Source organism: Rhipicephalus sanguineus, unplaced genomic scaffold (assembly GCF_013339695.2).
Source record: "Rhipicephalus sanguineus isolate Rsan-2018 unplaced genomic scaffold, BIME_Rsan_1.4 Seq11471, whole genome shotgun sequence".
NCBI lineage: Eukaryota > Metazoa > Arthropoda > Arachnida > Ixodida > Ixodidae > Rhipicephalus > Rhipicephalus sanguineus.
This window is the reverse complement of record NW_023614404.1, coordinates 44,719-58,846: the sequence shown is the minus strand read 5'-3', so window position 1 is coordinate 58,846 and position 14,128 is coordinate 44,719. Positions and strand designations below refer to the sequence as shown.

The 14,128-nt window shown below is 46.7% G+C and overlaps 1 protein-coding gene across 1 annotated transcript; it reads right to left on the bottom strand.

Annotated features, from left to right (window-relative positions):
- Positions 1-7,507: 7,507 nt before the first annotated feature.
- On the bottom strand, positions 7,508-14,038 carry LOC119376287 (uncharacterized). Its single transcript, XM_037646187.2, has 2 exons — positions 13,963-14,038; positions 7,508-9,171 (listed from the first exon to the last, which is right to left on the bottom strand). Exons 1-2 carry the CDS (start codon positions 14,024-14,026, stop codon positions 7,916-7,918), a joined length of 1,320 nt encoding a protein of 439 aa, XP_037502115.2. The 5' UTR covers positions 14,027-14,038; the 3' UTR covers positions 7,508-7,915.
- Positions 14,039-14,128: the final 90 nt, after the last annotated feature.

Here is a 14,128-nt window from a genome sequence, read left to right as displayed (position 1 = left end):
CGTACATGCACTTTCTTTCTTCAATGAGTGCTTAGCATGCGTATGTGGATGCTTCAAAACAGGCTGTACATGCGCAGAAAACTCATTCAATTCTTCGCTCGCCCGCTCAACTGAAGTGCGACCTCAACTGCCCTAGTGAATGAAAGCGCAGAACCTTCCAGCAGGAGACGCTCGCGTACACGATTTGATGAAACGCCGGCCACAAACTTGTCTCGAAGAGCATCGTCCTCGGAAACAAAAGAACAAACGGATGCGAGCTCCCGTAACGCGGCGACAAAGTCAGCAATAGACTCGCCTGTACTTTGGTAGCGACGATGGAACCGGTGGCGTTCTACGACGACGTTGCTGGTTGACGCGAAGTGTTGCCTCAGCGCCGCGACGGCTACGTCGTAGACATTCGGTGCAGTTGGCGTCCCAGTTGCGTCGGGCTTGTCGGCAGACGCGGTTGGCGTTGTAGCTGCGTCGGCTGGTAGCGTGTTGAAAATGCGCTGTCCCTCCGTTCCAAGGCAGTGAATGAGGATGGCCCTGCGTCGCTCCGGCGAAAATTCGGTAGCTCCAGAAGCAAGCAGGTACGTCTCGAACATGCGATGCCACTGCTCCCATGGCACGGCTGGACGGCCGGGGCTGAGCAGGGAATGACGGTGGCGGGGCCAACCCAGAACAGCTCATGGTAGATATGGACCCTGGTCACTCTGGCGAAAAAAATAGATCTTCGGAGCGGAGCCCGGAAACGGTTTGCGAAGCAGCATACTTTGCAGTTTACCTCGTCGCCATTGTAGTGTTGGAAGAACGACCTTGAAACAGTCCGAAACATGGTCTCGAATCCCCTTTATTATTCAGGACACAGACATATATACAGGACAGGGACACATACACAACGCCCCCTCTCGGGTACAAAGAAAAGAACGAAACTGGAAATAAAATCACATTACAACAGTCACGTCTTCTCTTTTTTGTATTTTGAAGGCTTTCTTTGCAGTTTGGAAAATGGTACACGTGAGACTTTCTTTATTGCAAATAATGCAGTGGGGGTTTGTGAAGACGCTCTCGAACTTTGCAAATTCCATTTCTTGCCTAAAGTCAATATTTAACAATTTAGTTAATCCTGATTAGGAAAATAATTACGAATCAAAATATTTTTGTACACGGCAAAGTGGCTGTCAGCTATACTCCCTTAGCGTAAGTTATGTGTGTGTGTGTGTGTTTATGTTTGTGTGTCAGGGGCGTAGCCAGAAATTTTTTTCGGGGGGTGGGGCACCTTCTTGATTAAGTATAAGACGGTGGCGCAAAAAGGGACAAGGACGAAACAGGAAGAAGAGACGTATACAAGCGCACTTGTATACGTCTTACGGTGCGCTTGTATACGTCTCTTCTTCCTGTTTCGTCCTTGTCCCTTTTTGCGCCACCGTCTTATACTTAACTATGCACCAACTAGCCCCGCAACAAATTTTATTGCACCTTCTTGATATCTGAAGTGGGGGTGGGGCAGGCAGATGTGATCGAGTGTCATTTTGAGCTCTGTATGATGATGAAATGAACTTTATTTGGTCCTGGAGAACCCCGATCAGACAACCCCCGAAGGGGGTCCGCCGCAGTTGCTGGCCGCGCCCACGCCGGTACTGGAAGACCGTGGCCCTCCGCCCGTTCGCAGGCCTCCTGGACTGCCGACAGCTGGACTGAGAGCTCGTTGCTTTTAAGAGCCCTCTCCCAGTCCTCTTCTGTGCTGAACTTTGCGCTAAGTAACGCCGGGCACTGCCAGAGCATATGAGCGAGTGTGCAATTATCCGCCCCACAGCTAGGACATCCTGGATTTATGCCTTCAGCAAAGTGGCTAAACGTGCTGCGATACGGGAAGGAACCTGCCTGGAGCATCCGGAGAACCGACGACTGCGGCCTAGTAAGCTTGGAATGCGGGAGGGGGTATCGCCGCCTTGACAGTTGATAGTGCGAAGTAACTTCGTTGAAGGTGCCAAGTGGATCCCTGAAGCTCTCCGTGAAGCCGCCTCCGGACCCGCCCGCACCGCCGCGGCACGTGATTTCTCGCGCACGGTTATGGGCAAGTTCGTTGACGTTGGGAACTGTCGGATGAACCCCTGAGCCCATGTGGGCGGGGAACCAGGTAATTGTGTGAAAGCCTCCTACAGCCCTCGAACTGAGAATAGCGGCAGCCTCTCTTGAGACCACACCCGAAGCGAAGGCCCGGAGGGCAGCCCTAGAGTCGGTGAATATCTCAGGACGCGAAGGGTCCTTCATAGCTAGAGCTATCGCTACCTGCTCTGCTACGGAGGCAGACACCTTCTTAACGGAAGCTGAGTTTAGTACGCGACCGCGATGATCAACAACCACGGCCGCAAAGCTGTCCGAGCGGCCATACTGCGCCGCATCGACGAAAGCCACCTTTCCCGGGGATTTACCTACGAAGTCAAGCAGAGACTTGGCCCGTGCCGTTCGCCGGCCAACATTGTACCGCGGATGTACATTACGCGGGAAGGGTTCCACCTCATAAGTACCCTTCATTGTTTGTGATAAAAATATCTTCTGTTCCGCACTGCCCGTATGATGACATCCAAGCGACTGTAGGAGACGCTGCCCAGCCTTGGTGGAGGAGAGCCGCGCGACCTGAGCTAGTTGCTGTGCCTCAATCACCTCCGAGAGGGTGTTGTGCATGCCCAGGTTCATGAGCCTGTCCGTGCCGGTACTCATGGGGAGTCCTAGCACCCTTTTAATACTTTTCCGCATTAAAGTGTCGAGTTTATCCTCCTCGCGTTTAGACCAATTTAGAGATGATGCGACGTAAATAATATGGCTCATGAGGAAACGCGTGGTAGAGCCCAAGGAGATTACTTTCCCTCAGCCCTCCCCTGCGGTTTGAAACCCGTAAAATAAGCCGAATCATGTTCTCCGTCTTGGAGGTGATGCGGGCCAGAACCTGTGTGTTTCTGCCGTTGCATTCAAGAAGGAAACCTAATATCCGAATGCAGTTCACTCTGGGAATCGCTTGCCCGTCCCTTGTGGTTAGCGCAATCTGTACCTGATCAAGCGGTGAGTGGGGCCTCCTCCCACGGCTAACAGGTCTGTAGAGAAGCAACTCCGATTTGGAGGGTGAAAGCCGAAGCCCCGTGCCCTCCAAAAAACTTTCTGTGATAGACAGCGCCATCTGGAGCGCTTCCTCCACCTCAGCATCCGAACCTCCCATGCACCAGACAGTAATGTCGTCGGCATATAGGGCGTGGTTTGTATTGGCTACAGTGGAAAGACGCTCCGAGAGGCCTTTCATGGCTATGTTGAACAAGAGAGGCGAAATTACCGCACCCTGCGGCGTGCCCCTCGCACCCAGGGTGAAGGTTCCTGATTTTGACTGCCCAATCTTTATGGTTGCTTTGCGGTCCCTGAGGAAGGCGCGAACATAGGCGTGGAACCTTGGTCCTAACCCCATGCTCTCGACCGCCTCCAGGATGAACTTATGTGAAATAGTATCAAACGCTTTGGGAGATCTAGGGCCAATATTCCTCGAATATCTAGGGTTCGTCGGTCGATAATTTGCCTCTTAATCAGGAGCATCACATCCTGGGTGGACAAACCCGGCCTGAAACCTACCACGTTGTGTGGAAAGAGCTCTTTATCCTCGACATACCGAGAGACCCTGTTGTGTACCGCATGCTCCATCACTTTCCCTACGCAAGACGTTTCCCTACGCATCTCCCTAACATCTTGAGCTCTGTATGCCGTGGCAAAAAAAAATTCGGGGGGGGGGGGGGGGGGGGGGGCACGGGCCCAGTGTGCCCCCCCCCTGACTACGCCACTGGTGTGTGTGTGTGTGTGTGTGTGTGTGTGTGTGTGTGTGTGTGTGTGTGTGTGTGTGTGTGTGTGGTGTGTGTGGTGTGTGTGTGTGTGTGTGTGTGTGTGTGTGTGTGTGTGTGTGGTGTGTGTGTGTGTGTGTGTGTGTGTGTGTGTGTGTGTGTGTGTGTGTGTGTGTGTGTGTGTGTGTGTGTGGTCGCCATTCTCACAGGCCACAGATGTTCTGTCTGGGACGATCACAGTGTAGTGAAGGAGTCCATCGTCTCTAGAACTGGACAAACGCTTAGGATGGTTATACAAATAAGTGTATTATTCCTAGCGTATTTCCAGCATTTATTCAATGTGCCGATGCAATAAAGCACGAAAAACTTTGGCGGTTTGGTTAAGATTTTTTAAAAATAACTCGGTATGTAAAGGATTAAAGTATAAGGCCAAGTGGAAAAAGCGAATTTTATTTTCAAAACGTCATTCTTTTTTGTTTTTGTTTATGTTAGATGTACAATTTATCGATCATCATTTTGCTGCATAAAGTTTCTGTTTACGCAGTTTCTTTCAAAAGATACAAGCAAAAATGTTAGACCACCCGTCATCTCCGAAACCGAAACTTAAAGTGCCAGTTTTTTTGTGCATCATAAGATTAGCTTGATACGTAATATTTTGTTGGTTATTTAACAATCATATATCAATTGCGAACATGTAACAATGCTCTAGCCGCATTGTCAACACATCATTTTTATCATAATAGTTAAACTTCTCACCAGGTGGACGCGCAACGTCGCACATGTGTTCTTTAAGCTCAAGGACACGTATGTGCCTGTCAATCATCAAATTCGCTTTGTATGTCACTGTGTGTTATTTCAGTAATGGCAACAGAAGCACATTTGATATATTGAAGCAAGTTGGCAGCGAGCCTGGCCTCTGCGCTGCAAAAGCTTGCCTCACAAATGATTGGCACCAAATCGCAAAAGCAACCCGTCACAGCACTGATGCTACAGAGCGAGCTAGAAAAAAATATGGCGAGGTGCCGCTCGAGCAAAGGCAGACGAGTGCAAGGTCCAGGATGGAACCAGCTACAAATTTCGAGGATTTTAGCGCTCCTGATCACCTTGTGTAAGCGCTGCACCTGTTCCAAATCTTTTTTTTGTTGATTTTCTCAGAACTTCTATTTGTGGCATTTTTCCGTACGCGAACAGTCACAGCCTTGCTGAAAAAGTAGATGTGCAATGAAATTTGATAAGCGATATATGATAATATTTGATAAGATTCATAATGGCTGCCCATTACACGAAGGTGTCCGTAGTGTTAGTGCATAATTTTTTGGTTATTCAATCACTATGTATTTAATATTCATCGTAAATCATTTGTTTTGGTTCATTGCACTGCACAAAGCTTCTTTTATGTCCCTACAAAAAAAAAATGTGTTTTTATTGAGAGGAATTTGAGTTAGGGGTGTTCGCTCAAGGCTCATTTTGAATGAAATGTTCAATTGTGAAAAATTAACAAAAAATAGTACTTGCCTCATAATTCTCACATGTGCTAAAAAGGTGTGCTTTACAAAGCAGACTAATAGTCTCTAGTAATTACCGCTCTTAAAAATTTTTTTCGACACTTGGCCTCATTCCTTAAAGATATATGAGCTGAAAGCAAGCGGATAACTCTAGTTGCAACGCAGAACATACATTAGCTGACTCACGGAATTGAGAACCCCAGGCATGACAACGCTATATTTTTCTCACACCTACCTGCATAAAAAAAGTAGGCAAGATGCATGTGTCTTTGGCATTATACCAGGCTCGTAATGCACAACTAAAGGAATGAAAATTTACTGGTAACCTACTGAGACCAACAAGGTCAGCAGGTAGCTCCACGCTCAGGTGCCCCGTGAAACAGTATGCTGGGCCAAGGAACTTATTCGAACAGGGTGGTAACCTGTAGTGCGCAGTGTAGTGCGCACTGTAGTGCGCAGTGCATTCAGATCTACGACAATACGTGTTTTTTTTGTGTGTTTTCCTGACGCCACGTCAACCGAATAATCGCGATTAAATCATTATTCGGAAAATTGGGGAGTTAAAATTTCCCCGCACAAATTACTACTGAAAAAAAAAAGCTCTAGCGCTTATCAGTGGGGGCTGCAGGTCTAGAGCTGACCTGCCGAAGGGGGGGCCGGGCCCCTCCTTAGGAATTGGAGAGGGGGCCGGGCCCCGCTGGGCCCCCTCTGACTTCAAGCCCTGATAAACAGGTACATGGCACTGTCATGGGTGTATCCGTTTCTCTCACCGTCGTGAAGCTGACAATAAAAGCGGCCGAGAATCGTGGTTTGTCATAATTCGCTGTCCCTACAAAAATATGCGTGCCGTGTGTGGACGATTGCTTTTTTTAGCTTTGGAACGCGAAGCCTTGCCCGGATTTTCAGAGCATCTTAATTAGATTGAAGAATCTACACAATTACACGGCGGAGGAAGAATGGGACGGCTGCCTTCCTTTCCTCAAAGTCCTGGCAAAACGAGAATACAGGTGCTTGAAGTTCTCCTTTTGCAAGAAAAGAACGCATATACTAGCCGCTACCTCAATTTCAGATCGCTTAACCCTTCCTGCCACAAACTTTAAGCCGTCTCCGCACTCTTGCAACGGGCTCAGCACGTGCAAAAGGGAGAAAGACACACGGGGTGACGTGAAGACCGTCATCGGGAGCTGGCCTCATGGAGTTACCCGTCTTCGTTCACCAAGTCGTCAACTTTCCCAGTGTGTTCAACCGAGCAACCTTTCCGCAGCAAAGGGCGAAGCGTCAGTGCCGTACCAGGGCCGCTACATAAATTTTTTATGTAGCGGCCGTGGCCGTACGCTCTGGGTTTCAGTGAGGAGCTCGCCATAATCTTGCGCTCCTACGATGTGCTGGTCTGACATACTATACTGCACGGAAGCTGGGAAGCAGCCTCTCCGCTTTTATGGATAAGTTAGAGAGGTAGTACTTTTCACGTGTCATGTACAAAATCCCACGCGCGGACTGCACAGATGCTTACACCGTCTCGGTGGTACAGTGGTTGCGGTGCTCGGCTGCTGACCCGAAAATCGCTGGTTCGATTCTGGCTGTAGCGGTCGTATTTCTATGGAGGCGAAATGCTAGAAGTCTGCGTTCTGCGCGATGTGAGTGCACCTTAAAGAGCACCAGATGGTCGAAATTTCCGTGACCCTCCACTGTGGGGTGCCTCATAATCATATCGTGGGTATGGCGCGTAAATCCTCAGATATTATTATACCTGTATTGCCCATGTATTGCCCATGTATTGCCCATGTATTGCCATGGGCAATACGTAACGTACGTGTCCGGCGCTTTGGGGTTTTATTGTCGGGTAAGTTCTCAATTACCAAGTACGTAGTTGTGCGTATGTGCCGTGCGTCATTAAGCCGTGTATTAAAATGTAGCCCATGTTTTCGTTTCTTCACTTCTGTGCCCTGTCGTTACGCTACTGTGCTCAATGAATGACTCTTCCTTAAGTGCGAATTATTAGCTGTGGGGAAGCCCGAACTAGAATAAAAGCATACCTGATGAGCTGCAGCTGTCAAAATTAGAGCATGCCAGGGTTTATTTGCAGCTCCAACAACGCTGAGCCGATATTGTTTCGTGTGTAATGACACGAGTCACCATCTCTTTTAGTACTTTTCGTACTCGTTTATTGATTTGTACAATGTGTGTGAAATGACAGGCGAGAACCTTTAGTAAATACATGGCTCATTCTACTCAAACTCGATCCTGTACATGATGTTCAAGTTCTTGTTGAGAAGCAGCTGACATGATTTTTAGCGACCGGCATAAAATTGATCATTTAAATATCAGTTGTTATAACGCTTTATTGTTGCAATAACTGTCAAATTTTTAATAATGAATTTTGTGGTGAAACAGAAAAGTAATTGAAATGAGATGTTTCGAACTTGGAATAGAGCATGCTTGTTTAGTTCTTTGGCGTAGAATGGAAAGTACGCAGAATATGAAATAGACGCATGACCATGCAAACGTGCGCACAGAACCAGCTTCGTGTGTCAAACTTACGTGATTAACGTAAAAGCTTTCATGCTGAGAATAGGAACTGTGCTAAACTTCCTCCAATGAATCTTTTTTCTACCTGGTGTCAGATGCTTTGCAATAGCGATGGGGTCTATAATGATATACAAATAATCCCGCGCGCCCTTTTTCTAGGTTGGCCTCGATAGTCGCCTCAATTATGGCGTTGCCTAAGAAGTAATCTGTAGCAATAATGCCGTAACAGTTCGGCCCTTTTCCCCTGAAATATTCGGTAACATCGTGGTTAATCCACTGTGCCGCACGACGGTTTCCAATAACAAGAGACGGAAAGGACGGTGTGAGCTCTGTCATTATCGAAACCAGATTGCTACTACTTTGGTGTACACATGCATGTTTTCTCAGATATTTCATGAGGGCGCCTTCGCTCTGCGCATTGGGCCATTTATGATGCACACCGGGTGCCAAGAATTGTTGATACTCTCCGCTGTAGTCTTCATAATTGTAGAACACTATAACGTGACCGCTCGGCTTTGTTTTGTTTTCGCATTGGTCAAATATTTCATTCAATCTCATCAAATAGTATTCCTTTCTTAGAAGAACATCATTCAGCTCTTTAACGATTAGCTTCACAAGCTTTAAATGCCGCGCTGTGACGTTATCATAGCCTACGTCGAAACCCTTCGTGAACCTGTGGAAATCTAAAAGCACAAGTTCGCCTGTCGCTTGCACGAATTCACGAACTTCTCGGAGAACTTGTTCTATGGTGGGCCACCCCCTGGTTCTGCTGTGGGTCACGTAAAACACGCCACTGGAATACTGGACCCTCAAATCCAGGCTACGAATGCCGTATGCCAGCTGTTGTGTGATGTCTTGGTCCTGGTTATACAGGTACTCCTGGTGCGGATGTGTGTACCCCTTGTTGTACATGCCAGAATTGTGCGTGCCAGGAATGAGCATGTCCAAAAGGCTGAGCGTTGAGAGCGTGCAGCAATGCTGCCGCATCCATCTAGGCTTGGGTGTGAAGCACGAAGAATGCAGTACGACTGGATCCCAAGGCTTGTACGTGTTGTCAATCACGACGGCCCAATAGCCGAGACATTCCCCTTTCATCAAAGTGCTGACATTAAAGGTTGGTGCTGGTGCACTCGTCGTATATCTGTCTGTAGCTCGTGTAATAGGTACTATGGATAGAACGTCAGCAGACGCCTTCGGAGGATTCCTCGTTGTTAGCACCGCGTAGGTCACTCCTATATGCTCATTGGGAATGCCGAACCAGTTCAGCTCGAAGTGCCCATAGCTCCAGAATCCGCTGTATGAGGATATTGTAATGTAGATGCCGGTCCTTCGCATTTCTGTAACGAAGTAGTAATGTATTTTATCTTAATGATCTGGAACTCCTACATTCGGGTGATTCAAGTTTACTTGTTCCGATTTTCATGTTATAATAATCACCTAGTGAAATGACGTAGCACTTGCGGGTTAATGGGAATAACAGCACCCCCCCCCCTTTCCCTCTTTTTTAGATTGATGTCTATAGATGAAAACTCTTAACACCTTGCCCCCCAAAAAACAATTTCCTTTTCTGTCGAAGCATGAATATCGTGCACGTTAGGCAAATGACAGACAAAGTGGTCAAATGTATACAACCAGCGCTATCTCACAAGAAATCTATCATTATGCAGCCCCGTAGAAGTGATTTAATGCGCACATATCCTGGAACTGACGAAGGGTTAGCCAGCCGTGGATTACGAGCAGGGATTATTGGATTAGAAACAAGTTTCTGCATTGCATTTCTACAAATAATTTTGCTAGGTAAAGTTGTCATACGAGCTTGGGTTGTTATCGCGCATATTCGTTATGTCTTTCCGCTGCCTACTGCTTCGAGTGCAATAGGACCGGCTAATAGATCTGCTGCGATAAGAGCCACAGAAAGGTAACGATATCCACGTGCGAATATCATGCCTTGGTGGAATGAGACACACGCCAGCGGAACGCCTTCATGAGTTCAGGGCTCAAGCTACCAACCTCTGCCTCCTGCGTTCCTGAAGCGCGGTGTGGTAGTGTATGCATGAGCACAGGCGCAGGTTAACCTATTGCTTAAAATATAAGACGGTGTTGCAAAACGGGACAAGGACGAATACAAGAAGAAGAGACTTGTATACAAGCCCACTTGTATACGTATCTTCTTGTATTCGTCTTTGTCCCGTTTTGCGCCACCGTCTTATATTTTAATTATGCACCAACTAGCCCAGCCACAAATTTTATTAACATATTACTGGGGAGCGCACACGTTACCGTTTCTCTCCTCAACTGACGACGCTTTGAAGGAGTGCATATCGAGTACCAGTGTTTATTATATGCTTGCTGATGGCATCCTTGCGCGGGATTCACGATATAAGATATAAAAACGGGATTCACGATATTCAAGATATAAAAAAATAGAAAATCTTGGCGATAAAAAAATTTACCACGAGGCGGCGGGATTCGACCCCGTGTACACACGATCCCAAGGCGCGCGCCTAACCACTCGGCTATCCAGGCGCGCTGCGAGAACGTAGCATAGCCTTGCGTAGTATCGTACAGCAAGGGGGTAGAAAAGGGAAGTGAGGGTGTGGAGGAGGGAAAGTAGGAGGGATGAGAGAGTAAAGCATAGAACATAAAGAATGTGAAATAGAGAGAAAGAAATGCAGAAAGAGAAAGAGAGAAAAATAAAGAGGAAAAATAGAGATAGAGAAAGAAAACATTGAAAGAAGAAGCAGGCGAGAAATAGAGAGAGACAAATACAGAAAAGAAAGGAAGAAAGATAGAAAGAGAAAGAAATAGACAGAAAAAAGAGAGAGAAAGAATGAACTACAAATAATCAGAGACAAAAATACAGATAAAGTAGAGAGATGAGAGAGAAACAAAGAAAGAAAGGAAGAAAGAAAGAGAGAAATAAAGAGGAACAAAGAAGGCCACCTAGCTCCGCACTTTCTTCAGGCTTGGCACCCCTAGTGCGAAGGTGCCTTCATATTTTTTGTTGTTGTTGTTGCGCTTTTGTTGCAAATACAGCGTGCTGCACACGCTGCATTTTTTGTTAATGACAAGCGACCAGAGTGAAGTTCTGCTGCAGCAAAATAATTAAACTGGGTCCCCGATAGGGTTTCCCGCGAAAGCTCCTCAGGATCAAATAAAGTTCATTGTCTGTCTGTACATTTACACACAATGCAAGCTTATAACAACCAGCAAAGTTACTGAGGCAAGCACACACCAGAGACCATTCTGGCCCGTCATATGTTTTGAACAAAGCAAATGAGGACACATAATATTGAAACAGTGTTTTGAGTGACATAAGCGGTTTTCGATAAAAAAATTCCTTAAAATTAGGACAGGAGTTTCTTTCTCAAAAATTTAAAAATGAGCTCTTTTGAAAAAAACTTGCTTCTTTAACTATCTTTTTCTTCTTTTACACTGCCTTTAGGAAAACAACCTTTCACAGAAGTGTTGCAACACTTTCTGACACTTTCTGACACTGTTTTGATGCTTTTTAAAAGCTTTTTGTGAAGTAGGAAACAGGCCAAGGTACATTAAAGTTAACAAACTTCTTTTTATTCGAGCCGTGTTTGCTATTTTCCTACATATTTTTTTTTCTATTTCGTGGACAGCTTAAGGAAGGCATGAATGTAATTCAGAGTGATGCATATTAAAACCAGCAGAAAGAATTTCGACACAACGTTTATAGTTCATGTTAAATTCAGCCGTCAAATCTGAAAATATTGCGGTAAGAAAAAACGGGATACCTGCGCTGCCACCTTCAAATATTTTTTTTAGCCCACTGGGAGCATTTTTCGGAAATAACATTTTCCTTTACATGTACTTTGGATATCACCACATAAGATATAAAAAAACAGAAAACACAAAAATATCAACCGGACATGCATGTTCGATCTCTCGTCACCCAAGAGATGAATTTCTTGTCGGCCAATTCCGTGACTCTTTGCTAAAAAATTACGCAGACTCTAGTGATACCAAAGGAGCCTCAAATTTTTCTGACGCTTAGCGCGTTTCTACTTCCGCTATAAGTTTGAACGAGGGAGAGAGGGGATGGGACCATGCTATACGCTGCTCTCTAAAAAAGTTTCATTATCTCTGAGCAGAGACCCAAAAGCATCCATGTCGCGCTGCCAAGGTTATTAACGAAGATTCGATTCTCTGCTGAGGAGGCTACACTTCGATGGGGACGTAAAGCGAAAACCCCCTTGTACTTAGAATTTCGTCCATGTCCAAGGACCTCACGTTGTTAAAACTAGTCCGCAATCTCCAACTACAGCGTCGCTCATAACCATGTCGTGCTTTTTGGCATTGTTAAGTTTGGTCCACAAGACATACGCCGGTGTGGACTGATCTGTCCGCCGGAAGCCTTTCGCTTCGAGATTAGCATTGGACGGAAACAGCGAGCACCGCATTTTTCTGAGCGAGTTTGGCGGCCCGTCGTCGTTCGGTTACGCAGTAGCCCGACGGGGAAGTCGGGAACACTTCATCCTGCGCGGCGGCGTGGGCCGTGGGAGGTAGCCACCAGAACGTTTCCCACCCCTTCAGGGCCTGTCTTCAGCAGAACGGAAACACAAGCTTTTCCGATGCTCGAGAGAGTGGCCGTCAACGAAGACCTCCTCTGGCTTCGACGAGAGGACTACCGGACTCCACCTCGTCACCTGACGTTCTCAGAATCAAGTCGCCGAAGCGTGGGACGTAAACGTCTTCTTTGTGTAGTGCATTTGTGCAGCCCACTGGGCATCTCATCCACGCTCGCCATTGGATCCTTCATGTGGCCCTATTCAGCTTTTCTGGCTGGCGGAGAGCTGGGACGGATTGGCAGGAGCTGATGTCACCGCTTCCCTAGTGTATCAGTGCTGGGGAACGTTGGGGCTGTAAAAGCCAAAGACTTTTGTACTATTGAACGATTCCTCTTCTATGTAAATAAAGTTCTGTTTTTATAAGAACCCGTGATCCTCACTGGAAACATCGGCTTGAACGCAACCGATGTGGATCACGACGGGGCCAACTACCACTAAAGCTGTATTCACACGACGGATACGATCACGGATGAATCAGTCACGTGACGTGTGACGTGATTCAGATCGCTCCGCAGGTAGCATTCACACGAGAGGGGAGAATTCACGCTACAAGGAAGGATTTCAGCATTCCTCCCCGAGGATCCTAACTGTGGTTTGTGCCTCCGTCGTTTCGCGAATCCCTCTGCGCGGACCGAAGGAGGACCGGTCGCGGGAACGGGTGACGTATGATGACGTAGCACGCAATCCGCGGGCTAGAATCGCGATTTAGTTCGTCGTGCGAATACAGCTACTCGCCGCACCACACAGCGTACATCCTGTACAAAGCCAGAGCTTAAATAATTAAAGTTGTGCAGCTAAAGAATTGCTGCCTGGCCTTATGCTCCCTCCTAGCATGACCAACTGTGTTCACTTGGTTAAGTTACCTTGTTTGCTGTAATTACCTTGCTACCTTGAATGTTTACCCTCTTCCTCATGTAAGGCGCTGGTACGACTTAAAGAGCGAGGCCTAAGAGATGGCAGGTGCAGCTTTACTGCAAAAGTAACTTCATTCTTACGTGATTTTAAATATTGCCTAATCCTGACGTCAATTCAACCTATGCTTTCTTATCAACTAAATCTTCCTCATACATCAAATATATGTTCGGTTTCACGTACATTTATTGGCAGGGCAGCACTGTAAGAGAAATTAGTTTACCGATTGCGTCGTTTTACAGTTTATTTGGCAGCACTACGCTAGATTACATAAGCTAAGCGCTAGTTATTTGAGAACCGGTTGCGGAATAAAACAAACATACATAATAGCCTATGTATCGCAAAACTGATAAAACTTATTCCCCTTCCACCCGCCCTTTGCTATGTGCATCGGTTTCGCCCTTAGAGTAAGGCACCAGCACGAATTGCCTACACATTCTCGATCTACTACAAGCAGGCTAAAAGCAAGAACAAGAGAACAGAATAAGCAGCACACCCGTCACTTATGTTCCCCGGATCATCGGCTAACATCGCGGCGAAATTGCGTCACGTAGACACATTTAAAAGAACATGCGTAATGGCTAGAAGAAATCAACAGAAAACGGCGTAGCACTTCACCTGAAGAAGCATGACCGTTGCTGATATAGCAGCCAAGCCAAATAAGGAGCACACCAGGCGCCATCGCTACTGCTCGGATCAGCTTTCAAAGCTACATAAACTTAACGAGAAGTCGGCGATTGAACAGTAGCGCCGCTTTAAACAACAAAAGTTTTGTTGCCAAATT